This window comes from Neoarius graeffei, chromosome 9 (assembly GCF_027579695.1).
Source record: "Neoarius graeffei isolate fNeoGra1 chromosome 9, fNeoGra1.pri, whole genome shotgun sequence".
NCBI lineage: Eukaryota > Metazoa > Chordata > Actinopteri > Siluriformes > Ariidae > Neoarius > Neoarius graeffei.
This window is the reverse complement of record NC_083577.1, coordinates 85,777,697-85,805,620: the sequence shown is the minus strand read 5'-3', so window position 1 is coordinate 85,805,620 and position 27,924 is coordinate 85,777,697. Positions and strand designations below refer to the sequence as shown.

Sequence of the window (27,924 nt, the reverse complement as noted above, 5' to 3'; positions counted from 1 at the left end):
ATAGTGGAAATTCCTAGACGTCATAAGAATCCTTCAGTGGTTCTTTGGATACGCCATCAATGCTAACAATTAAGCCCTGAAGCAACAAGTTTGGTGTGACCCATGTTTCATTATAATTAGGAGGGGTTTTTTGTTTTGTTTTATTTTATTTTAATCATCATCAAAGCGTCCAGCATTTTTGGATTCTGTTTACTAACAAGGGCAAGACATTTAAAAAAAGTGTCAAAATTCACCCAGATAAAGTCAGTATAAAGCAAAAGTAAACACTACATGAAGTAAATGATGTCTTTTGCTTCACATCCTTTCCTTTCAGTGAATTGTCTTTTCTGCTGGGTGAATTATTCCAACCTGTGTGTTCTCTGAAATAGCAGAAAAGTAAATACGAAGTACCAAACTGTACATGTTGGCATGTCTACTTAAAGGTTCTTAGCTTCCTAACAGGATTATATTTGGAACTTTTTTTGTAAAAGGGAAACGAAAAGTTGCATGGTCTAAAAGATTCTTCCTGAAAGACAACAAAAATAACTTTAAATAACTCTAGTTTGTGTTTCTCTCATCAGAGACTGTATGTTGGAGGATGCTCAATTTTATCTCAATTTTACCCAAAGAGTAGGTGTGCACTGAGTCTGCATGAAGTACCTTTGCTGAGTACAAACCTTTACACATTTCAGTATGCATAAACAAATCTGCTTTTATTGAAATTTTGTTGAGATACTTTCGTATGTGTGTGTGTGATCATGTGTTTCAAGCACTGAAGGGGTCCACAGAGAGTTGTAGATGGCTCCTGGCCCACACGTGGCGTAGTGCTGCAATTCATCAGGATCGTTAGGCTAAAAATGATTACCATAAAAAATTGGTTTACCATATTTTCAAAGTGCTTCATAATCACTGTTAACTGGATAAAAAAATAATTGTGTACAAAACAGTAAATAATATATTTTACCTGTTGTGTATCAGGTTTACAGCAAAGGTTTCTAAAACACAGCAAATCAATAAACAAGATCATAAATTACTAATTATGAATACCAAAATACAATTCAGATAAAACCTCTTATATCTTACATACAAAGCCTAAGCTAAATTATCACTGACATTCTCTCCAGGTGGTGAAGGAAAAAGATTTCACAAAAAAAAAAAAAATACTAGAACTGTATTAACTATCAAATACACATTTTGATGTCACTAGAAATATATAATATTCTCTTAGTTAATTCTCTGAAAATAGTTCATCCAGTCATCCATCCATTATCTGTAACCACGTATCCTGTACAGGATCGCAGGCAAGCTGGATCCTATCCCAGCTGACTATGGGTGAGAAGCAGGGTACACCCTGGACAAGTCGCCAGGTCATCACAGGGCTGACACATAGAGACAAACAACCATTCACACTCTCATTCACACCTACGGTCAATTTAGACTCACCAGTTAACCTAACCTGCATGTCTTTGGACTGTGGGGGAAACCGGAGCACCCCCAAAAATAGTTGTTTTACATAAACATGTGATTGACTAACTGTGCAGTGGACAGTTGATTCCTCAGTTGGGGCGTGTTAAATCTACCATTTAACAATGATCTTTGTGCTACGATGCTTTTGGGAAACTCAGCATAAGTTAGGATCAGGAATTACCCTTATAAAGGACCCTTTCATTGGCTAACAGAACTACTCTATCTACAGTGTGCATCAAAAGTCTCTTACCGAAGCTTTATGACTTTTTTGTGCATGATGTAGAGTCCAGTTAATGAAGCAATGATGGCGCATGTAACACAAATTCCCACAAGAATAAAGAACCTTCCAACATGTGTATCTAAAAAGACAGCAGATGTAACATAAATTATTGTATAATATTTAATTTGATAATATGGCCATAAAATGACCTGTTCAAAACTAAGCTACTCATAAAGCAAATTAAAGTGCACACTAGACCTTGTGTGTTCCACTGGTACATCTCCCTCTCACCTGTAGTGCATTGCCCTAGTGGTATCTGACCACCATGTCATCCACTTCTCTGTTCCTGTCCCCCTGCCCAGGCAGCAAGTCAAACAGACCATCACATTCAGGAACATAAATTCTGTGAATCCATAAGCCCTATCCAACACTGTGACTCATTTGGCTCCAGACCCTAACCTCATGGTGGATGGCCTAGTTGCCTACTAGTCGCTGCACTGTCACATAAACCTTGACTCTCTTGCCCCCTTCAAAACTCACTGTATCCTTTTTCCATCCTGCCCCTTGGTTTACCTCTGAGTTATGGTCCATGAAAGCCAGGGGTCATCAGCTTGAGAGGCTCTATAAAAGATCTGACCTCACAGTCCATTATGAAGCTTTCAAAGATCATGTGAGGACCTACAAGGATGTCCTCTCTAAGGCCAAAATGGATTATTATTCCACCCTTATTGGTAACCACCATAATCACTCCAGATAACTTTTCTTCACCATCAACTGGCTACTTCACCCCCTCAATGCTCCTCACTTCTCTGATGCCTCTGACCTTTCCTCCAAGTTTCTTGACTTCTTCCAGGCCAAAGTATATTCCATTCACCAACAGCTACTGCCACCTGCCACTTCTCTTCTTCCCATACCCCACCCACAGGACATGCTCCCCTTGTTGCATGCCTGTCACAGCACTGTTTCTTCTCCTTCTCCCCTCTGGATACTACCCAAGTTGCTGAGCTGGTCACCAAAGCTAAGGCCTCCACCTGTTCATTGGATCCCATGCCCACAGTCCTGGTCAAAGCATGGTTGAAATCATCAATTCCTCCTTGGAATCTGGCCTGTTACCTTCCAGCTTCAAAACTGCTGCTATGATGCCAATTCTTAAAAAGCCTGGTCTGGACTCAGGCAACCTCAATAACTACCATCCAATTTCCAACCTTCCTTACCTCAGTAAAGTCCTCAAAAAAGCAGTTGCTGATCAACTTCATCAACACACATGTCCCACCATGAGCTCTATGAACCCCTCCAATCTGGTTTCAGAGCTCACCATAGCACAGAGACTGCCCTCATCAAAATAACCAATGACCTCCTCATTGCTGCTGACTCTGGCCAGATCAGCATCTTCATTCTCCTGGACCTCTCAGCAGCCTTCAACACTGTTTCCCATACTATCCTCCTCAACTGTTTATCAGAATACGTTGGCCTCACCAGTAAAGCACTCTCCTGGTTTCAGTCATACCTTTCCAGCAGGAAACAGTACATCACCCTCAGAGACTCCTGCTCCTCTCCAGCCCCAATCAACTGAGGTGTACCACAAGCAGGGGCGCCTGCAGGGTTGAACTGTAAGGTACGCACTAGCAGTGTAATCCCCCCCCAAAAAAAAAACCGCTTGCGTGCTGCAGTTTCTATGAAGAGTCGATCTATAGGCTTATACACAATAAATCTGATGTCAGTGATAGCGGGCTGACTCGTGGCTCATTAGTAAAGCTATCTGATGGCTCATTTGTCAGCAAGGTGGAGCAACCATCTACTTCTGATCGTAAGGGACATGGGGGAGATGTAGGTGTTCTTATATGAAATTCACTGGATGTACGATTGTCTGTCTCTGTTTCTCAAAACTGGAGAGAATCTCAGTGGTGCAAGAAAAGTATATCTGCATTGACCAATGAGCTTTCTTGGTCACGCACACCCCGCCCACTCCTGAAGCACACAAATGTGCCAGCACACACACGTCTCTCTCTCTCTCTCTCTCTCTCTCTCAAATTATGTTGCATTGCCAAAGCATTCAGGTAACAATTATAATTAAAAAAAATCTCTCTCTCCCCAAGGTACGCCTAGTGCGTACGGCCGTACGCCTGGCGGCGCCACTGACCACAAGGCTTGGTGCTAGGACCTCTCCTCTTCACTATCTACATGCCCCCCCCGGTCAGATCATCTGCCAGCATGGGCTCAGCTTCCACTGCTATGCAAATTATACTCAGCTGTATCTGAGTAGCAAATCCTCCAACTAGCTCCCCCCTCTGTCCCTTGTCACCTGTCTGGAAAATATAAAATACTGGATGCCATCCAATCTACTCAAGCTCAACAGCAATAAAACTGAAGTTCTGGTTGTGGCTCCCAAGCCACTGCTCCAGAAGGCTGGTGACCTCCTGCTGGAAGTGGATGGCTACATCATCTCTCTATCCTTGGAAGTCCACAAGCTGGGTGTCATTCTGGACTCCAGTCTTTCATTTCAGCCACACATCAACCTCATTATTAAATCTGCCTTCTACCACCTCAAAAACATCTCCAGACTCCAGCCTTCACTCTCTGACTCTGTGGCTGAGACCCTCATCCATGCATTCATCACCTCCCACCGAGATTACTACAACGGCGTCCTGTTTGGCCTGCCCAGCAAAGCCTTGGACAAGTTGCAGTACATGTAGAACTCAGCTGCAAGGCTTCTCACTTGGACCAAGCACTGGCAATACATCACCCCCACCCTCATTCATCTTCACTGGCTCTAGGTCATGTCCCACATCACATACAAAATCCTCCTTCTCACCTACAAATCTCTTCATGCCCTTGCACCCCAGGATTTGCTGGACCTCTTACACCACTATGCCCCATCCCGGACTTTGTGGTCAACTGATAAGGGTATGGTCCTTATCCACCACACCAGACTGCAGACACTTGAGGATAGAGCCTTCTGTGTAGCTGCCCCCACTCTCTTGAATTCTCTCCCTCTGGTGAGCCACAATGCTCCTTCCCTTGGTTCTGTCAAAAAAAATACCTAAAAACTCACTTGTTCACTCAGGCTTTGTTTTATTTGTTTTTTGTTTCGTTTTGGGTTTTTTTTTCACTATATAAAGCATCCTTAGGTTCCTTGAAAGGTGCTATATAAATAAAAGTTGTTGTTGTTATGCAATGGTAAGAGAAAATATATATTTTCAACCCACTACATCTTCGAACACTACATCACTACATTTCTCTATAATCATATATGTATAAAGCAAGAAGTTGATATTTTAGTATCAGACAGCTTCAATTAGTAAATCTAAATTCCTATCAAATGTAAAATTTAACAAATGTGTTCACAAAAATGATAGCCAATACTCATCACTGCAGTCTATCTGATGCTACGGTACATGTACTTTGTAGTTACATATTATGGCAGTTTGTGTTGTGACAGCTAGCTATTTCTATTCAGCTAGTTTGTATCATCAGTGTTATTATCATGCCAAGACATGAAACATTAGGAATAAAGCAGTTGCTATTTAGCCTTCAATAGCCTTCTATGGCATTCGGAGTATGCTGTAGTAGCACTGGCCTGGCACGAGCTGTAGTGGGCCATCCAGGGGTTAAATTGGGCCAGAGCCCACCGGAGCCAAGTTCCACCTCCTCATGTCCAAATCGCACTCTGTCAGAACTGAGCTCTTTCTCCTTTGATATCATATCACACTTGTATTTTTTTTTAATCTCCCAGGAAATGTAATAGTAGCCTATATCAGTTTTGATGAGTAATTCCCTAGGCTACAAAGAGAGACATCTGAGGTAATGTCCAAACCAATTTTATCAACAAGCTTCATAGGTTACTGGTATCAATTATCTGATGTTTTCAAATGTAAATGCACATGTACGCACGTAACAGTCTCTAATGACATGAATAGTGCTCCAACATTCAGTCAAATATTTTTTCTCTGTGGTAAGTTGTCTAAAGTCCAGTTCTGTAAAAAGAAAAAAAAAACATTAAGTACATGTGGCTATAGAACTGTGTGCCAGAGTGGATTGGAAGCACCTCTAGTACTTCACAGGGACTGTATTTGCCTCTTTCTTTTCACTTTGTACACCTCAGATTTCAGGTATAATTCTGAGATATGTCATCTACAAAAGTTCTTGGATGACACTGTTATCATGGGATGTATTATGGAATGGAAGAGGAGCATAGGAACCTGATGAACAGCTTTGTGGACTGGTGTCAGCACAACCATCTCCAACCCTACAAGTACATGGGTATCTGTGTGGTAAGTTGGGATTGGAAGTGAATATGGATAGGTTGCACGAGAAGGACAAGAGCCAACTCAACTTCCTGAGGAGGTTTAGGTCCTTTGGTATGAACGGCTGGCTGCTGAGAACTTTCTATGAGTCTGTGGTATCCAATGTCATCTTTTATGCTACTGTGAGCTGGGGCAGCAGCCAGGCTTGTAGTACTTGAGTCCAACTCATGCCCTAATTTTAAGGACTCATGACTTGACTTGGACTTGAGCACTGATGACTTGGACTTGGACTCAGACTCGTGCATTATATGCATTCGAACTTGGAAACTGGAGATAAGGACTCAGATTTTTTTTCTTTATTTTTTGTAACATTCTATAATTTGGCATAAGATATTTATATCTGCATTAATTTTGTACAAATTTCGTGCAAGAGTATCACACCTGCACACCTTGGTGAGTGCATCAGATAGACTCTCGGGCATGCTCCGGATAGCGTGCGCTCCAAGTGGACTCTTGCATGTGTGTCATAAATGACTTGCACCTGCACAGAATTAAGGCGCAATCAGCACACCTATATAAAAAACTGTGAAAACACACTTACTTTGTAAAGTATTGAGTTGCGTTGCTGACACATTACCAAGCCTTATTTCCTTGTTTGGTTTCCTAGAATTAGAATAGAATTAGAATAATCTTTATTGTCATTGTACCGGGAGATACAACGAAATTGAGGGTGCTCCCACAGAGCCACCATACACCAGAAAATAAAATGCACATAAGAGACACAGAATATACAATAAAAAACATCAGGGAATAAAAACGTCAGGGAGTTAATTATAGTCTCTCAAAATTGGGACATAAAATGTGCAATTTGCAGATAAAAAGCAATAAATATAAAGTACTTAAACAAGAAGCGGAGGTAGATTTGTTGGTTGTTGGGGTGGAGGTGTTTATGTGAGTCCGTTTGTGAGAGAGAGTGTGTGTGTATGTGTCCGTTGTTGTTGGCAGTCCTGATGGCCCATGGGAAGAAGCTGTTTGTCAGTCTGCTGGTGTGGGACTTTATTGACCTGAAGCGTCTCCCCGAGGGCAACAGATCAAACAGGGGGTGGGCAGGGTGTGAGGGGTCTCCTGTGATGGCCTTGGTTCTTCTGAGGCAGCAGGATGTGGAGATGTGTTCCAGGGTGGGCAGAGGGCAGCCGATGATTTTTTGGGCAGTGTTTATGACCCTCTGCACCGCCTTCCTATCCACAGCTGTGGACCCTGCGTACCAGACACCCAGACAGTACGTCAGCACGCTCTCCACAGAGGAGTGATAGAAGGCCAGCAGCAGCTTAGTGTCCAGGTTGTTCTTCCTGAGAACACGCAGAAAGTGCAGCCGCTGCTGAGTCTTCTTTACTAGGGCCCTGATGTTAAAAGTCCAGGTGTGGTCAGCGGAGATGTGGGTGCCCAGAAACTTGAAGGTGGTGACAGTTTCCACCCGTTCTCCATTTATGAGGAGGGGGGCGTGGTCCTGTCTTTTCTTCCTGAAGTCCATGATGAGTTCTTTTGTCTTTTGGACGTTCAGGGTCAGGTTGTTCTCTGAGCACCAGAGCGACAGTTTCTCTACCTCAGCCCTGTACGATGTCTCGTCCTCACCACAGATGAGTCCAACCACGGTGGTGTCATCCGCATATTTTATAATGTGGTTGGTTGGGTGGGTTGGAGAGCAGTCATGGGTGTACAGGGCGTAGAGTAGAGGGCTCAGGACACATCCTTGAGGGGACCCAGTGCTGAGTGTGAGTGTGGAGGAGTGGTGGGGACCGAGTCTTACAGTCTGTGGGCGACTCGTCAGGAAGTTTTTAATCCAGTTGCATATGGGGAGAGGGATCTGTAACTGCATGAGTTTGTTGAAGAGAATGTCCGGGATGATAGTATTAAACGCAGAGCTGTAGTCCACGAAGAGCATCCTCACATAGCTCTTCTTGTTCTCCAGGTGGCTCAGCACTGTATGGAGTGTCAGGGTGATGGCATCCTCCGTAGACCGATTTGCCCTGTATGCAAACTGGTGAGGGTCGAAGGAGGGAGGGAGGCAGTCTCTGATGTTCTGGGAGACCGATCGCTCTAAACACTTCATGATTACAGACGTCAGGGCTATTGGTCTGTAATCGTTGAGGCTGTCTATGGCAGGTTTTTTGGGGATGGGGATGATGGTGGAGGCCTTCAGACATGTGGGGACGGTGGCATGTGTCAGGGAGAGGTTAAAGATCTTGGTGAGGATCCCTGCCAGTTGGTCTGCACATGCTTTAATCACCGCCCCGGGATACCATCCGGACCAGCAGCTTTCCTGGGGTTCACTGCTCTCAGGTTTTTCCTCACCTCATGCTCCAAGAGAGAAAGAGGTGGGGTGCTGGAATCAGGGGGAGGCAGTGATTGGAGGTTTGTGGTGGTGGTCTCAAACCGGGCAAAGAAGTTGTTCAGCTCCTCTGCCAGTGTGCTGCTGCTGGGGGAGGCGGGAGGGGTTTGGCCTTTGTAATTGGTTAGGGCCTGGATGCCCCTCCACATCTGTCGTGAGTTGTTGTCCTCCAGGTATCCCTCTATTTTCCTCTTGTAGGAGTCCTTGGCCTGTTTGATGCCCCTCCTCAGATCAGCTCTGGCGGTGCTGTAAAGAGCTCTGTCCCCCATCCTGAAGGCCGAGTTTCGGGCTCTGATCAGGGTCTGGACTTCACTTGTCATCCAGGGCTTCCTGTTTGGGAAGACCCGGATGCGTCTTTCCTCTGTGACGTTTTCTACGCAGCATTTGATGTAGAAGAGGACAGACTCGGTGTATGTGTCCAGGTCCTGATCCTCAAGGATGCTCCACTCTGTGCAGGCAAAGCAGTCCTGCAGTTGGAGGAGAGCATTTCCAGGCCAGGCTTTGATGGTCTGAGTGGCTGGTTTAGTTTGCCTTCTGAGGGGGGTGTAGGCTGGGAAGAGGAGCAGAGAGAGGTGGTCTGATTGTCCAATGTGGGGGAGGGGGGTCGCTCTGTAGGCATGTTTGATATTTGAATAAACATGATCAAGTGTATTTTCTCCCCTAGTTGCACACTTGACGTGCTGGTGGAATTTGGGGAGGACAGACTTGAGACATGCTTTATTAAAGTCCCCAGCGATGATGTGAACGCCATCCGGATGAGCCCTCTGATGTTTGTTTATGTGTAGCAAAAGGCCGAGTGCCGTGCTAATGTTAGCATCAGGAGGGATGTAAACAGCGGTCACGATGGCTACCGTTAGCTCCCGTGGCAGGTAGAAAGGTCGGCACTGGACAGACATGGCCTCTAGATCCGGTGAGCAGTGGGTGTTGATTACCTTGCTGTCTGAGCACCAGTCCTCGAGCACGTAAACACACAGTCCCCCTCCTCTGCTCTTACCGGAGGCTTCGTTCCGGTCATAGCGGTGGATGGTGCGGCCTGCTAGTTCCACTGTAGCGTCGGGGATTAGCGGGTGTAGCCAGGATTCACTGACGATCAGCAGGCAACACTCACGGATGAAGCGGTTGTATGTGATCTGTGCCTGTAGATCATCCATCTTGTTTGCTAGGGATCTAGCGTTTGTGAGGAAGATCGATGGTAGCAGAGGTCTATGTGGTTGTTTCCTTAGCTGAGCTAGCAGACCTGCCCGGCATCCACGTTTCTGCTTCCTCTCCCTACGCCGCCTCCGGCGCCTGCCGTTCCCGACAACAATCCATGGTGCTCCCGTCGGTCTCGCTATCTCCGGTGGGATGTTGTGAGTCCGTGAAAAAGTGATCGTAATTTCAGTTTTTGCCTGAAATCCAATGTTTATCAAATCTTGGCGGCTGTAGATGGTATTGCTGTGGCAAGAGTGTGTCCAGAAAAGATTCGAAAGACATAAAAAACACAAAAGGGTGCAAAGTAGCGGGGAGCCTCGAGCCGCAGCACCCGTGGGCGCCGCCATCTTACAGTCCATCTTACAGTCTTACAGTTCCTGATCCCTGATTTCCTTTTTCTCATCTTTGATTCTGCTGAGTCTACAATAGCCTGTTTATACCTCACTCGACCTATCGCCTGTTTCACCATTTTATGATTTTGCCTGCCATTCTGGATTGTTTACCGTCTTCACTTGTATTAATAAACACACCTTCTGCACTTACATCTGTCTCCCAACCATCTCTGACAGAATACTTCACACTCCCTGATAAAGAGAAGCACGTTCACCTGTTCATACGGCATGGTCAGGAACAAACTAATGTTAATGGTGTTAAAACAGCCACCGTCAAATGGTGTGGTTGGAGTCTTGCTATCGGACTCAACTCAGATGAATAGTGGACTCGACCCAAGTTTTTTTAATGACTTGGACTTGACTCAGACTTGAACATTGGGGACGCGAGACTGGACTCGGACTCGAGGTTGAGTGACTCGACTACAACACTGGCAGCAGCATTTCAGCGAAGGACACTAACAGACTGAACAAGATCATTAGAAAGGCAAGCTGAGTCCTGGGGGCTACAGTGGTGCTTGAAAGTTTGTGAGTCCTTTAGAGTTTTCTATATTTCTGCATAAATATGACCTAAAACATCATCAGATTTTCACACAAGTCCTAAAACTAGATAAAAGAGAGCCCAGTTAAACAAATGAGACAAAAATATTATACTTGGTCATTTATTTATTGAGGAAAATGAGCCAATATTACATATCTGTTAGTGGCAAAAGTATGTGAACCTTTGCTTTCAGTATCTGGTGTGACCTCCTTGTGCAGCAATAACTGCAACTAAACGTTTGCGGTAACTGTTGATCAGTCCTGCACACCGGCTTGGAGGAATTTTAGCCCATTCGTCTGCACAGAACAGCTTCAACTCTGGGATGTTGGTGGGTTTACTCACATGAACTGCTCACTTCAGGTCCTTCCACAACATTTCGATTGGATTAAGGTCAGGACTTTGACTTGACCATTCCAAAACATTACTTTATTCTTCTTTAACCATTCTTTGGTAGAACGACTTGTGTGCTTAAGGTTGTTGTCTTGCTGCATGACCCACCATCTCTTGAGATTCAGTTCATGGACAGATGTCCTGACATTTTCCTATAGAATTCACTGGTATAATTCAGAATTCATTGTTCCATCAATGATGGCAAGCCGTCCTGGCCCAGATGCAGCAAAACAGGCCCAAACCATGATATTACCACCACCATGTTTCACAGATGGGATAAGGTTCTTATGCTGGATTGCAATGTTTTCCTTTCTCCAAACATAATGCTTCTCATTTAAACCAAAAAGTTCCATTTTGTCTCATCCATCCACAAACCATCCACAAACCATCCACAAAACATTTTTCCAATAGCCTTCTGGCTTGTCAGCACGTGATCTTTAGCAAACTGCAGACGAGCAGCAATGTTCTTTTTGGAGAGCAGTGGCTTTCTCTTTGCAACCCTGCCATGCACACTATTGTTGCTCAGCGTTCTCCTGATGGTGGACTCATGAACATTAACATTAGCCAATGTGAGAGAGGCCTTCAGTTGGTTAGAAGTTACCCTGGAGTCCTTTATGACCTCGCCAACTATTACACTCCTTGATCTCGGAGTGATCTTTGTTGGTCGACCACTCCTGGGGAGGGTAACAATGGTCTTGAATTTCCTTCATTTGTAAACAATCTGTCTGACTGTGGATTGGTGGAGTCCAAACTCTTTAGAGATGGTTTTGCAACCTTTTCCAGCCTGATGAGCATCAACAACGCTTTTTCTGAGGTCCTCAATAATCTCCTTTGTTCGTGCCATGATACACTTCCACAAATATGTTATGAAGATCAGACTTTGATAGATCCCTGTTCTTTAAATAAAACAGAATGCCCACTCACACCTGATTGTCATCCCATTGATTGAAAACACCTGACTCTAATTTCACCTTCAAATTAACTGTTAATCCTAGAGGTTCACATACTTTTGCCACTCACAGATATGTAATATTGGATCATTTTCCTCAATAAATAAATGACCAAGTATAATATTTTTGTCTCATTTGTTTAACTGGGTTCTCTTTATCTAATTTTAGGACTTGTGTGTTTCAGTCCTGCACGCTGTGGCGCATGTACCTGAAGGTGTACCTCGGGCTGCGCGCGCACCGAGTGAGCTCCAGCACACATGCCACAAACAAGGTGCACCTGTTCTCTATTAGAGAACTAAGGGTTGGGTTATTTAAGGACTGCGCTGATGCTAAGATATTGCGCAGTATTACGCCACGTTCAGTGCACATTACCGAGCCTTTTTCCTGTGTTTGTGGTTTTCCTGGTTTCTCGATTCCTGTTCCTGTTTCTAGTTCTTGTTCTTGTTTTGCCTCCGACATCCTGTTTGCACCTCAACCGACCCTTTGCTTGTTGTTTATGACCTTGCCTGCCAATTTGGACTGTTTGCTTTTGTGTGATTCATGCACTTAATGTATAGATCGCACTTTATTCAAATGAACACTTCTGCACATACATCCACCTCCCTCGCGTACTTGACAGAATACTTCACCATACAATCGATGTAGCAGAAGCGTTTCAATACACGATCCCACGCCGTTTCTGGGTTTCCTTGTCCCTGCCACTCACCTCGTATTTTCATCTAAAGTCTGACTGGAGTCCCCCGGCAATTTACTATGGAATATATCACCCTATGGGATTCAAGCTACAGTATGACTTCTTCTATGAGAACCTCCAAGAGCCCAAGCCTCCTGATTCCATCTGGGTAAGCTTCGTACTAATATTCATTGCTGGACGACCACGCAGATGGGTGATTTGGGTTGAACACCCATGCCTTCAAAATTCACAGACTTTCTTTGCTGTGCTCAAGTTTATTTTCAAGTCATTAGAAAAGGAGGAACCCCATGAAAATTTGGGGGGAGGGGCAGTCATGCAAGTTGCCAACCCAGCTGAGGAGGCCGTCGCTCTAGATCTACCTTCAGTAGCTGACTCAGATGAGGAGACCGTTGCACCAGAGCTCCCTCCAGTGGCTGACTCAGATGAGGAGACCATCACGCCAGAGCTCCCTGCAGTGGCTGACTCAGATGAGGAGACTGTTGCGCCAGAGCTCCCCCCAGTGGCCAACTCAGATGAGGAGACCGTCACACCAGAGCTCCCTCCAGTGGCTGACTCAGATGAGGAGACCATCACACCAGAGCTCCCTCCAGTGGCTGATTCAGATGAGGAGACCGATGCACCAGAGCTCTCCCTAGTGGCTGAAGTAGAGACAGCAGAGGAAGCTATTGTTTCTGAGCCCCTCTTGGAGGCTGTCTCTTTTCTGAACCAGCACCTGAATTAATGCCGGAACCTGTGTCTGTATCAGAATCTATGCCTGTTCCCATGCCAGCACCTGTTCCTGCTCCCATGTCAGCACCTGTTCCTGTTCCCATGCCAGCATCTGCTCCAGAGGCGGAGCCATAATCAGTGCCAGCGTCTGCTCCAGAGGCGGAGCCAGAGTCAGTGTCAGCATCTGCTCCAGAGGCAGAGCCAGATCCAGAGCCAGCATCTGCTCAAGCGGTGGAGCCAGATCCAGAGTCAGCATCTGCTCCAGCAGCGGAGCCAGCATCTGCTCCAGCAGCGGAGCCAGTGTCTACTCCAGATCCAGCATCAGTGCCTGAGCACTACTCCAGAGCCAGTGCCAGAGCCAGCATCAGAGTCTACTCCAGAGCCAGTGACAGAGTCTACTCCAGAGCCTGAGCCCAGTCCAGGGCCCTCTACAGAGCCTGAGCCCAGTCCAGGGCCCTCTACAGAGCCTGAGCGCAGTCCAGGGCCCTCTACAGAGCCTGAGCCCAGTCCAGGGCCCTCTACAGAGCCTGAGCCCAGTCCAGGGCCCTCTACAGAGCCTGAGCCCAGTCCAGGGCCCTCTACAGAGCCTGAGCCCAGTCCAGGGCCCTCTACAGAGCCTGAGCCCAGTCCAGGGCCCTCTACAGAGCCTGAGCCCAGTCCAGAGCCCTCTACAGAGCCGGAGCCTGTACCCGAGTACAGTCCAGAGCCTGAGCTGTCCCCAGAGCCCAAGTCTATACCTGAGCCCAAGTCGTCCCCAGAGCCTGAGTCTTTATCTACTTTTAGGACTTGTGTGAAAATATGATGATGTTTTAGGTCATATTTATGCAGAAATATAGGAAATTCTAAAGGGTTCACAAACTTTCAAGCACCACTGTATAGATTGCACTTTATTCAAATGAACACTTCTGCACATACATCCGCCTCCCTCGTGTACTTGACAGTGTGAAAATCTGATGATGTTTTAGGACATATTTATACAGAAATATAGAAAATTCTAAAGGTTTCACAAACTTTCAAGCACCACTGTAAATTGGACACAGTGGAGATCAAGGCAGAGAGGAGGTTGCTGGCAAAGATGTCAGTGATCATGAAGAAACCCTCCCACCCGCTCCATAAAACACTACATGGACAGATGAGTCCCTCTCTGCACACTAAAGGCCCAGTTCCACTGGCCGATGGACACAAAACGTATGCAAAAAGGACACAGCAGACGAGCAAAATTTCGGGGGTGGCTCTATCCGTTTTCATCCGCTCCAGAAATGGACAAAATTGGCGAAAATTTGCGAAAACAGAATGGAAAAGAATGGACATGGGTAGTATATAGCGGGGATGTTAAACGCATGTTCATAGGAAGCCTAGCGGATGGAAGTGGATGACAGCTCCGAAGGGGTTACCGGTGATAACTGAGAAGCGGACGCATAGCAGAAAGAGCGGATGCATAGCGGATGAAGGGGATGCATCACGTACGCCTAACGGAAACAAAGGGGATGTTGCGCGGATGTATATCGGATGCAGACCGTTCACTGCGCATGCGGGGGTGTATGAATTGCGTCTGCTCCGTGGATATAAAGGGATGCAGCACGCACGCCGTCAGCATAAAGCGGAACGACGTGCTGGCGGCTACATCGATACATCTCTACTACATCTCGTTTTTGAAGAAGGCTACATACTCTAGACATACTCCAGACATCCTAAATATACGAGCTACATCCCAGATATAAACGCTTTGTCCGTTTTGAATACTTTATATACGAGATGCATACGCTTACATCCTTTCTATTTCCGTGCTACTAACGATGAATAGACGTTTCATGTACCTTATCTTTCCTCCCTCTTTCCGTTTTCAGCTGCAGCGGATGTGAGTTGCGAGGATGCCCAGAGGATGCAGAGAGGATACAGCAGACGTTTAACGGATGATAACGGACATAGAACGTTTGTTGCTCGTATATGTCGCGGATTTACATCGTACACGGCGGAAAGTTCATCCGTTCTAAAAGTTTTGTGCAGCTCAAAACTTTTTGCGCAGATGAAATCACAGTGGACGGATGTTCGATGGATAGAGCGTATGAAGCACATATGCAATGAGTACACAACGGATGCATAGCGTTTTCCAACGGATGGCAAATATTTTTTTACGTTTTACATCCTCTTTGCATCCGTAAGTGCAGTGGGACCGGGCCTTAAGCCATCTTTTTATCCATGTGTTTTATATGATGCATACAATATAGATTTACTGTTTATATTTATGCTGTACAAACATTATTATATTTTTAGTTTCAAATGTTTTAAATACTTTTAAGGCAGCAACAAGAACTATGTTGTTTCACATATGTCTTATAACATTAAAAGTGACTGTAAAAGGATAAATAGTGGGACATTGTTTCATTAATAACATTTTAAAGCTTTTGGCAAATTGCTGTGGTTTATGATGACCCCTTGGGGTATGCGCAATTCTGCATCACCTCAGGCTACTTGAGACCCCACCAGCATTGATTATATTCCTATAACAGCACACCCCAGGGTTGTTTTATTTTATTTTGTGCATCCTTTGATCTTTGATCAAAGGTGCACTAATTTGCTGTCAATAAGAAAATCAGCGTGTGATTAATACATTAAAGATAAATGGCCTTTTGATTTCATAAAATCAGTGAAATTTGGTTCCCTCTGAAATGTGGTGATTGTGATATATGTTTATTTCTGTATTATCTAAAAAAAACAGGCCATTCTGTGGCTGGTCAGTTATTTAATTTAAGGGGATTAAAGCAAATAATGTGCATGAAATCGCTCGCTTCATGCAGTCAAGCAGACAGACGAAGTCCGTGTGCGCATGCGCAGGTTTACCTTCTTCTTCTTTTTGGTTTTACAGCAGCTGGCATCCACAGTCTTGCATTACTGCCATCTACAGGTTTACCGTTGACCATGCACTGACAGTTCCATCATTCTGTCACTAAACGAACAGCTGATCACACTGGCGTGCTCGCTGACCATCGATATTTAATATACAGATTTAAGCACTGCCTAAAAGCGGAGCTCCCATCTGTTTGTGGGTTGTAGAATTTTCTTATATCATAGTCAGCCTCTTTTGTTTTATTTTGTTACTGGCTAACACTGGCCACTCGGCAGTGTGTATGACTGATAATTACTAACACTGGCCACTAGGCAGTGTTTAGGACTGGTAATTACTAACACTGGCCACTAGGCGGTGTGTCTCATCTCATCTCATCTCTCATCTCATCTCATTATCTGTAGCCACTTTATCCTTCTACAGGGTCGCAGGCAAGCTGGAGCCTATCCCAGCTGACTACGGACGAAAGGCGGGGTACACCCTGGACAAGTCGCCAGGTCATCACAGGGCTGACACATAGACACAGACAACCATTCACACTCACACCTACGGTCAATTTAGAGTCACCAGTTAACCTAACCTGCATGTCTTTGGACTGTGGGGGAAACCGGAGCACCCGGAGGAAACCCATGTGGACACGGGGAGAACATGCAAACTTCACACAGAAAGGCCCTCGCCGGCCCCGGGGCTCGAACCCAGGACCTTCTTGCTGTGAGGCGATAGCGCTAACCACTACACCACCATGCCTAGGCGGTGTGTATGACTGGTAATTACTAACACTGGCCACTAGGCAGTGTTTAGGACTGGTAATTACTAACACTGGCCACTAGGCGGTGTTTAGGACTGGTAATTACTAACACTAGCCACTAGGCGGTGTGTATGACTGGTAATTACTAACACTGGCCACTAGGCGGTGTGTATGGCTGGTAATTAACACTGGCCACTAGGCGGTGTGTATGACTGGTAATTACTATAACTGGCCACTAGGTGGTGTGTATGACTGGTAATTACTATAACTGGCCAGTAGGTGGTGTTTAGGACTAGTAATTACTAACAGTGGGCACGAGGCAGTGTTTAGGACTGGTAATTATGAATACTGGCCATTAGGCAGTGTTTAGGACTGGTAATTACTAACATTGGCCACTAGGCGGTGTGTGTGGCTGGTAATTACTAACACTGGCCACTAGGCGGTGTGTATGACTGGTAATTACTAACACTGGTATGGTGGCAGGCTAGCCTGGGAAATCCCATGCTGCTTTGCACAATCGTTCTGATCTGAAAAGACAGCATGGAAACTATGGTCTAAAGGCTAGCCTGAGTTAGGGAGCCAATCAGAGAGTGGGGAGGGATGGAAAGATGGTGACGCGTACTACTCGACAAACGGAAGCTTGTAGTTTATTTGGGACTGTTTACGGATCACATTTAACATGGCGGCGAGAGATACGAACCAAACTTTCGATCAAGCTTTAGACACCGTTCTGAATAGTTTAGAGCAAAAGTTTGTTTTAAAAAACTCTTTCCTTCTCTTCTTCGCCTCTTCGTCGCTCTAACTACGTCACCGGGTACAACTGCCATGATTGGCCATGGGCTACGTATACGCCAAATGATAGACATTCGCAACGTCCAATAAACGGCCATTGACCATCGTAAACCACACCTCCCCTACGAGAAATTCAATAGGCGGATTCCAGACCATATTTCACTTATGATATGGTCTGGTGTTAACCAGACTAGTGGCAGGCACACACAGGACCGAAACCATGAGAAAACAACTCGACGGGTTTCTTTATGTGTCCACACTCTATGCCTATGGGGCTCCAAGCTTCGCTATAAGTTTGGTCCTGTGTTTCCTTTCCTTCACAACATAATGTCTTTTCTTCTCGCTTTCCGTTACTATGGAATCAATTTTGTGCCAAAATGTTCATACAATACTTTTGAAATATCAAACAAAAATGACAAATCAAAATACAATAAAAACAAAAAAAAGTCAATTTTTTTAGACTGGCAAACAAATTATTTGTGTAATCGTGCAAAATATCAGTCTATTACTCTTCAGAAACCTTTTATTTTTGTTCCGCGTCTTTCTCAGTTTTGTTTGACGTAATTTATTTTGGTTGCGATTCCAGCTTTCTCGTTTGCGCTCCCTGACTTTTTGCTTGCAGTTTTGGCACAAACTTCACATGTGGGTGGGCTGTCCAGGAATGCATTCCCATTGGCTAACCCGTGTTTGACTGACAGCTACGCTCAGCCATTCCCCCGGAAGCTGTTGCGGCCATTTCCTACTCGGATTTTGGCGGACTGTTTGACGAGTGACCGATCCATTGACGGTAAACAAGGATCGAGTGGACTTCAGTGGCGACTATGATATTGAATTTACACTTTGTTGAATTAATTCAATATCATAGTCGCCACTGAAGTCCACTCGATCCTTGTTTACCGTCAATGGATCAGTCACTCGTCAAACAGTCCGCCAGAATCCGAGTAGGGAATGGCTGAGCGTAGCTGTCAGTCAAACACAAGTTAGCCAGTGGGAATGCATTCCTGGACAGCCCACCCACACGTGAAGTTTGTGCAAAACTGCAAGCAAAAAGTCAGGGAGCGCAAACGAGAAAGCTGGAATCGCAACCAAAATAAATTACGTCAAACAAAACTGAGAAAGATGCGGAACAAAAATAAAAGGTTTCTGAAGAGTAATAGACTGATATGTAGTGAAAATTCATTATGTCTGATTATTATAACTATTCTTTAAGTTCGTTTCTTGAGACACGTATTTTTTAGTATGTTACCTCGTTTGTTGACAGTTTCGGCGAACACTTCCGCCTTCTTCAAAACAGTCACCAGATGTCGAGTGGTGACGTGCCTTATCAGCTGATGTACTCTATGGAGGCGTGAACGTCCCGCCCAATTTGACAGGTAGTCCACGCCTCCTGCTGTCAGGTCGCTGCCCCAGGACTGCGCTCCAGGTGTGTGACAGCGCGTACGCTCCCTCATCCCGGTTCATCGTCCTCTGCGCCCACTTGCGTATCTCCACTGCCTCCAAAATCCAACGCTGGTATCTATTCTCTTCAGCGCGAATGACTCTGGCCTCTTCCCAATTCATAATATGATTTTGTCATTTGCAGTGGTCTGAAATGGCTGATTTTAAGTTTTCTTGGTTTGCTTTTTCTTTTTCGGATCTTGTGAGTCTTTTTGTTGTTTCTTTTTCACATTCTAATTGGTGTTCTTTCCTGCGAGTATGGAAGCATCTGCCCGTTTCACTAATATATACTTTATTGCATGAGCGGCAAGGGATTTCATATATGACATTGCATTTATTGTCCAGTTGTATTTTGTCTTTGGGGTGAACTAGCAGCTGTCGGAGGTTCTTGTATGGTTTGACCGGGGTGTTGATGTGGTATTTCCTCATGGATCGTTGGATGCATTCTGTAACTCCTTTTATGTATGGTAATGTGACAAAGCCCCGGTTTGTTTTTTCTGTGTTTTTTCTTGTTTGTTTGTTTGTTTGTTTTTTTCCTTTTTTTTTCCTGATAAGGCACGTCACCACTCGACATCTGGTGACTGTTTTGAAGAAGGCGGAAGTGTTCGCCGAAACGGTCAACAAACGAGGTAACATACTAAAAAAAAAAAAAACGTGTCTCAAGAAACGAACTTAAAGAATAGTTAATAGACTGATATTTTGCACGATTACACGAATAATTTGTTTGCCAGTCTAAAACAAGTGACTTTTTTGGGGTTTTTTTGTATTTTGATTTGTCGTTTTTGTTTGATATTTCAAAAGTATTGTATGAACATTTTGGCACAAAATTGATTCCATATCAGTCTTTCACATTTCATCTTGCACACTCACGTCCTCCATTTTTCTCTCCTGTTTCAAACTTGTATCCCACAATGCCTTGTGTGAACAGGGAAAGCCCACCACGTGATGCATGATGTAGTATCTTGTATTGGGTCATGGTGAAGCAGGAAAAAATAGCGGAGAATTTAGGGACATGTGGCCTTAAATACATTAATTGTTCTATTTTTTTAAACTAATAAAATTGGAAGTCTGTGAATCAAATTCAGTAGCTTTTGGTCACTAAACAAAAATAATTGGGTGTCGGGGAAAATTCTTTTTATGAACTACACTTGAAAAATCTGAAAGGTATTCTACCTTTTTAAGTTGAAATTATTTGATCATAAATTTTGTTGCTTTGCTCTATAACTTGAATAAAGCTGTATTTTATATGGATTTATTTTGAGTATTTATTGTATTGTGTCACACTTCTTGTTTAATAATAATATTGTCTTAGACATTTTTTTAAAAATGTGAATAGCTTACCTCTAAACGTGAAGTTGTTAAATCGAGTCTTGGAGTGCTTGAAGTCATTGGCAGTGGCCACACAAGTGAGGTTTCTATGAGAAGCATGTTGAGGAAGATGTAAGCGGCTAATCACTGTGGAAAGCTGCCCTGGAGTCTCAGATACTTGTGTGATGGGAGCGGACAGGTTCCATGGTGTTTCCCATTGGATGGAGGCTTGTTGTTTACTTGTAGCTTCACACACAGCGACAGTGTGTCCGTGCTCATATTCCAGCCAGCCAGAAACATTTGGACGGGCTAGAAGAGACATTTTAAGAAGATCAAGTTCAGTTTTTCTTCTCATCTAACCAAATTCAATATTAAGGTCTTTATACATCGAGCTTAGCAATTTGCCAAATTTTGGGGATTCTATTAGCAATTACAACCGCACCCTTTCTGCAAGAAAGTACAGAGAGAAGCATACCATCCTTCCAGTCCAAGGTCGGTCAGTGTATGCTATGTTGAACTCCCAGCTACAGACAGCTATGGCAATGTCAGAAATCTCAATTTTCATTATACTTTTCTAATCCCATAAAGACCAAATATACAGCTGGATGTAAATCACAAGCATTAAATACAGAAACACTGCACAGTAACAGTGGAAATTGAGACAGCAGTGTATTCTCTATATTAGCTGTAGAAAGGTTATTCACTCACCCCATGCAGAGACTGTGATTATTTCAATCGAACCACCTGATGGGTATGAAAAGTCACAGGTGTAATTTCCTTCATCTTGGATGGAAAAATTTGGGATGATCAGGTGATACGTTCCATCTGCTGTGTGGGTCAGCTTTTTCCCATCATTACAGCTGTCGAGGTCTGAGTCATTTTTAGCCACAGCAATGAAACATTTTTTGTTTTGCAAATTAATTTTCCAGATGACAAAAATCAAGTCATCCCATGCGATCTTTGTGTTGGTGCACTTTAAGGTGACAGTGGTCTCCAATTCAACAGATTCATTCCTGCAAACTGAAAAACACATTTAACACACATGATTTTAGACGTTTAGTCAAAAAGGACTAAAAGGACACAAGAATTTACCCACATTTTTTATTTGAACAATGTACCAGATATCAAGTCAAGCTCTTTAGATCTTTTTCTAGTTGTGAAATTGAGCATGTTTCAACAGAGACAAAAAAGAAACAAAAAGAACCTTCTCATCATATTGATGCACTTGGACGTTTATCTTTCCTGTTTGTTCCAGACTAGTCTTATCCATTTCTGCAATTTATAACTGGGCACATGTGACTTCCCTTTATTCTAACTATAGCATATAGTATATCTGGTCTGATATAAAACCAGCCACAAATTTCTGCACAGTAAGAAATTATGATGTTTTTCTATAAAGCATTGATTGTCGTGAAAACCTTTAACTTTTACACTCGAGGTTATTTACACACATATAATGTGTACAAAAATAAAAATAAACTAGTCAGATGCGAGTCGAAAACCTAGAAGGAAACTAAACGTGTTAGGAAGAAGAAAGGAGAAAAGGTGTTATTTTAAATACTTTTTAAAAGAGTGATAGATGAGATTTTGTGCAAATGGCTTTGGTTAATCTTTTTTGGGAATCCCATGGCAGAATAGCAATTAATTAGAAGTGATGGATTTTGAGTTTTTACCTGTAAGCTTTCCAGCAGTTGAAGCAGAGCATGACAGTGTGTTGTTAGCATGAAGAGATGTTCTGGAATCTTCTCCTGAGGGTTATGAGTCCATAGAGTGTTAGTAACAGTTAATGTAAGAACTTGTTATTACTTTATTGTGGTGTTAATGAACAAATTATTTTTGTGAACAGAAAGTTTTATTAATTACTTTATTAAACAGTATAATGAAGGCTTGGTAAAGTTAAGCTCAAAGACACAGAACGATTACTTCACGCTGAGTGAGTGAATGAACAGTCTTTTATAGTCCGGTGTGTGGCTGTGAGGTGTTTGAGTTGAGGAGTTCAGGAGTTCAACACTCAGGCATATCTTTTCTGAAATTTTGTTTCTATAAATAATCAATGATAGTGTTAATCTTAATTGTTTTAAGAATGATTAATCTGTGTCAAGGTTTTGGTTCATCTTTTTGGGAAGCCCAGGGCAGAGTAACAATAAATTAAAACCAATTAATTCTGGGTTTTTACCTTTATCTTTTCATTGCTGGAAGAGTGTCAGAAACAGGCTAACGTGAGCACAAGATAGTTTATTATTATTATTACATTGTTACATTATTGTGGTCTCCATGTTTGGCAGGTTTTTTATTTTTATTTTTTTGAGATATTGTTATGAATATTTAACAGTTATTCCACGAAATCGAGTTGTATGTGAGCTGATAGCCGACGAGGCGTGCAACACCGAGTTGTCTATAATCCATGTATGACGAGATTGAGTGGAATAACTGTTTTATTCTATCCACATTCACTGGATTTTGAGAAACAGAGCATTTTATTTTTATTTTTTGCAAATTCGATAAATACAAACTTTATACAAACTGTCCAACAAAATCATTTCCGCTTAGAATGTAAACAAACCGGCCAAATGACAGGAGCAATTTGTGAAAAATGCCATAATAATTCTTGAAAAAAAAAAACATAATTTCTTCCCACCAAATCCTTTTATTCCATATTTTGTTGCTGCATTTTTTTTTTTTTTGGGGGGGGGGTTGTTTCCGAGTAGGGTTTTTATTTCGTCCTTGGTTGATTCAGCAACAAGCTCCACCATTTTGTTTTTCTCTACTCATGGTATATTAGCTGATATCCTAGTAGTAGAGTAGCCAATCAGAGCGTGTGATTGCTCATATCCAGTGAATGTGGATAGAATAATTGCTATTATTCATAATATTAATGTTAGTCATGGATAGTTCTTTTTAAAGGTTACAGTGATTAATTAGGTTTTTGTTTGGTCATGTGTCAGGTAAACATGAATTTAAACAGAAAAAAAAACCATTCTCAGACAAAACTTGTCTTGAACGGTCTCTTATTATAATCAAATTATCGCATTCCATATTTTAAGGCCATGAACTATTCATTCATTTTGTAGATTGCTTATCCATTGCTGGTCATAAGTCAGCTGGAACCTATCCCAGCTGAGGTTGAGCAGGGACGCAAACCTATCATCAGACAAACACAGAGACAAATACACTTAAAACTTTGAGAAATTGACCTAATCTATGTCTTCAGATTGTGAGAGGAAACCCACAAAGGCATGATGAAAACTCCACACAGAAAGACACCAATTAACTGGTGGGTTTGAACCTGGAATCTGCTTGTTGCGAGGCAATAGTGACAAACACTACACCACCATGAGCTACCTTTTTTTTTTACATTCATTTCAGTTCTACATTCAGTGGTGATCTCAAATAAATAAATAAATGCTCATTTTGAGTTCACTGGAAAGGATGTAAACCACAACAAACAGAATGAAAGCCTGATCAGTGGCATTGTAGAATCAGTAAAGCAAAGTAAAATATCTGCCAATAATACAATTTATTTTTGCTTTTTTTGGCAATGAATAATAATAATAAGAAGAACAAGGAGGAGGAGTTGTTGTTGTTGTTGTTGTTGTTACAATTCATAACCTCTAAGATCAGATTAAACAATTTGTGGTTTTTTATACATTCTTAGCAAAAACAATTTCTCACGGTTCTTTGGAGTTTCCTTTGTTTTTTTGTTCCTAAAGTGGAACAAAAAAAACCCTTTAGTAAGGAAATGCTCTATTTTAGGGACTTTAAGGGGTTTTACTGGACCCATTTTTGTATATTGCTGAGCTAATATACTTATTTCAATTTTTAACATTGCACTATTATTTCAATAAGACTGAAAATCTCTGAACATATTCAAACATCCTGGTCTTATAATTTTAATTGTATCCACAAGAGGACACAAATAAAATGCGTACAATAATAAGGATACAAAATGAGCAAACCTGACGCAAGACTTCTTGTAAGACAGATGCTGAAGAGAAAGATGAATCTCAGGGTCAGTTTGTTTTCCATGGCTCTGATACACATATCCCAACAATGAAATATATCTTATTTAGTTCCTCAATTTATCTTGATCTTTCTCTTCTTTTTCTATGCACAAAGTCTGTCATAAAACCTTTCGATTCACGTCAGAGTGCTTGCTGTGGGGTCAGATGTTAGCTACGAAATATCTTTGAGTCTTGGTCTTGCCTCTTCCTTCCTCTGGTGTCTTAGCAAACCTTAACACTGCCTGAAAAGAATTGTTAAAAAAATTTGGAGTAAATATAGATATTGGGTACATCAGGTTTCTAGTTGGTCCAATACAATATTTTGTTGTTATCATTAATAATGTTAAGCTATTATAGATCAAATAGAACCACTCAACTAAGCAAAAAGAAAAAAAAACAGTTCATCATTATTTTAAGACATAGAGGTGTCTTTTAATTAACTTTCATCCTACCAAGTGGGGTCCATCTGGACCCCGCACCTATATATTTGTTTGCCATTTTAAAAATATGTGACATACTGCCTCACCGTTTTATGAATTTGTCGGAATTTACGTCTTAATTAAAACACTAACGCACCGGAAGATCAGCTTTTTGCATTGTGAAGGTATAACTAATGTGTAAAATTTATCTGTCTTTCATTTTATAATTGAATAGCACACTGAAAGTTAACTTCTTTTTGGTTGTTTCAGATCCATAATGGCTAAGAGACAAAGACAAGCTAGATACACAGCAGCAGAGGCTTTAAGGCAGATTCTGAACACAAACAATGACTCTGAGGACAGTGAATTTAGTGACTTATCAGGATCCGAGGCAGATCACATCTCTGAAGCCTCAGATCTAAGTGACACTGAAGTAGTAGTTCAGCAGCAAGTACATGCAGATGAAAACAGACCCATTGATCAAAATCCAGAAGAAATAGGGAACCATGGTGCTGCAGCTGCTCCAAACAGAGGCCCTGGAAGAGGCCGAGGGCGTGGTAGAGGCCGCGGTAGAGACCGTGGCTGTGGTAGAGGGCAAGGACGAGGTAGGGGACAAGCCCAGCCACAAGGGGATGCTGAAGGGGAACATCCAGGTGATGAACCTGCTCAAGTTGCTCATCCATTGGATCAAGACCAACAGAATAACCAGCAAGGTGTACTACAAGGAAGAAATGGGACTGTATGGCAACAGGCACCTCCTCCAGGTGGACGTCGACAGGCTCAAGACATCATTAGGAACCGACCTGGTGTCACTAATGAAGCTGAATGTGCAAGTATTGAAGAGGCCTTTCTTTTGTATATGACACCTGAGATGATTGATATTGTACTGTAGTTCATGAGACAAACAGGTATGCCAGAAGATGGATTTTGTTCTTCAATAAAGTTATATGTCTGTTTGCTGCATTGAATTGGTTCTTACTGCATTGATTTCAAGGTATTCCCTCCTGGGGTCCATACGGACCCTGCCTGGTAGTTTGTGTATGTAAAATTGGCTGGTAGGATGAAGGTTAACAGATAGTTTTGACAAAAATGACTAAAGTATCAGTTAGCTTAAAGTCAAAATATGGGAGAAAGGTTATTCTTAGTTGCACTTAAATATGTGTGTGTGTGGGGGGGGGGGGACAACAAGGAAACACCATATCACAGATTTTCATACCACACACCACTTTTTTTTTGTGTGTGTGTGTGTGTGTGTGTGTGTGTGTGTGTGTGTGTGTGTTGGAGTGGCTGACCTACTTAAAGCCTGTCCTCATTCAAACGTTAAAGTTGTTCAGTTTTAAAGATCATTGAGGTAATAAAAATGAAATTATTAAAAGAAAGGAAAATTTCTATTGATACATGATTAATAGCGCTAATAGCTCTATATCTATAACAAGGGTTATTTACATGTAAGTTCATAGCATAGGGAGATAGATCAGTGATTTTCATGTGAAAAGTTATATTATCGTATTCTTACTAAAGCCTTTTTATGTATCATATAGTGACTTATGTTTTTATATAATTGCTTGTGTGAATGTGTGAATGTTCTATTTACTGAATATTATTCATGCCCTTAATAACAGGAATCAGGTAAACTTCGTAAACAGGAACTTGGTATGTATGAGTCACAGATACATATGCATTTATCAATCTGATCTTTCTCAGAAACACCAGATAGACCTTCATACCACAAGGCCACAGCATGACTTAGTTTTATCTTTTTTGTTTTGCTTATACGCAAGTAACTTTGATCATTACAATATTTTATGCTGATGACACACAGTTGTACGTTTCTGCAAAACCTGATGAGAGACACCAGCTTAATAGAATTGAGGAATGTGTGAAGGACATTAGACACTGGATGCTTATTAACTTCCTTCTGCTTAACTCTGACAAGACTGAAGTACTTGTACTCGGACCACATGCAGCTAGAAGTAAGTTTTCTGATTACACAGTAACTCTGGATGGCCTTTCTGTTTCTTCACGTGCAGCAGTAAAAGACCTCGGGGTGATTATTGACCCCAGTCTTTCATTCAAAACTCATATTGATAACATTACCCGGATAGCTTTCTTTCATCTCAGAAATATTGCTAAGATAAGAAATTTAATGTCACTACATGACGCGGAAAAACTAGTTCATGCTTTCGTTCCCTCCAGGTTGGATTATTGTAATGCCTTACTGTCTGGATGTTCCAATAAGTGCATAAACAAGCTCCAGTTAGTTCAAAATGCAGCAGCAAGAGTCCTTACTAGAACTAGAAAATATGACCCCATCACGCCTGTCTTATCCACACTGCATTGGCTCCCAATCAAATTTTGTATTGATTATAAAATACTACTATTGACCTTTAAAGCACTGAATGGTCTCGCACCACAGTACCTGAGTGAACTTCTGCTCCTCTATGACCCGCCACGCCTACTTAGATCAAAAGGTGCAGGCTATCTGCTGGTACCTCGTATAGTGAAGGCTACATCAGGGGGCAAAGCCTTTTCTTACAAAGCCCCACAGTTATGGAACAGCCTTCCAAGTAGTGTTCGGGAATCAGACACAGTCTCAGTGTTTAAGTCTCGGCTGAAAACTATCTGTTTAGTCAAGCCTTTTGTTAATGGTGTTTATGAGGTAAAGGTGTAGATCTGGAGGGTCCTCAGACATAGATTATTTTTGATAAACTGGGATGTATGGATGCTGTCAGTCCCCACTCGCTTGCTCACTCGAGTTTGTTGATGGTGTAGTGGCTGCTGCTTTATGTCCCGGGGCTCCCTCATGCCTGTGTTACCTTCTGGCTCTCCCCTTTTAGTTATGCTGTCATAGGTAGTTTTGCCGGAGTCCCTGCTTGTACTCAGTGCAATATATATACTGTTCCTACTTATTCAGGTGATATTGGACATACCTAAACAACCTGTTTTCTCTCTCTCTCTCTCTCTCTCTCTCTCTCTCTCTCGCTCTCCCCCCCCCCCCCCCCCCCCCAATCTGTCCCTCTGAGTTACATGTCGGTCCTGGGATCGAGATGCTGAACCTCTTCTGCTCCTCGGACCTGCCTGATCCATCCTGGTGCCCTGCGTCTGGTTGGAGTCTCATTGCATCGCTCCTGTGGAGGACGGCCCCATGTGGATAGTTGAAAGTCACACCTGGAAGACGCTCTAGACACTTAGAGTAATGCTTTTATGGCTGA

General features: G+C 42.8%; 2 protein-coding genes across 2 annotated transcripts in view; both read right to left on the bottom strand.

Moving 5' to 3' along the window:
- Positions 1 to 27,924, bottom strand: part of LOC132892061 (cell surface glycoprotein CD200 receptor 1-A-like) — a 190,114-nt gene that overhangs the window by 126,248 nt on the left and 35,942 nt on the right. The gene's annotated exons all lie outside the window — the stretch shown is intronic.
- LOC132891403 (uncharacterized) lies at positions 693 to 27,161 on the bottom strand. The gene is made up of 8 exons (XM_060928911.1): positions 27,132 to 27,161; positions 24,249 to 24,535; positions 21,966 to 22,040; positions 21,001 to 21,312; positions 20,326 to 20,601; positions 1,697 to 1,805; positions 944 to 974; positions 693 to 830 (listed from the first exon to the last, which is right to left on the bottom strand). Exons 2-8 carry the CDS (start codon positions 24,331 to 24,333, stop codon positions 693 to 695), a joined length of 1,026 nt encoding a protein of 341 aa, XP_060784894.1. The 5' UTR covers positions 24,334 to 24,535; positions 27,132 to 27,161.

Coding starts and splice junctions, on each gene's coding strand:
- LOC132891403 (XM_060928911.1), bottom strand. CDS start 24,333: ATGTGTATCAGAGCCATGGAAAACAAACTGACCCTGAGATTCATCTTT. Junction 21,313..21,965: donor AACTGCTGGAAAGCTTACAG/GTAAAAACTCAA, acceptor TGTGTTTTTCAG/TTTGCAGGAATGAATCTGTT. Junction 975..1,696: donor AAAAAAGTCATAAAGCTTCG/GTAAGAGACTTT, acceptor GCTGTGTTTTAG/AAACCTTTGCTGTAAACCTG.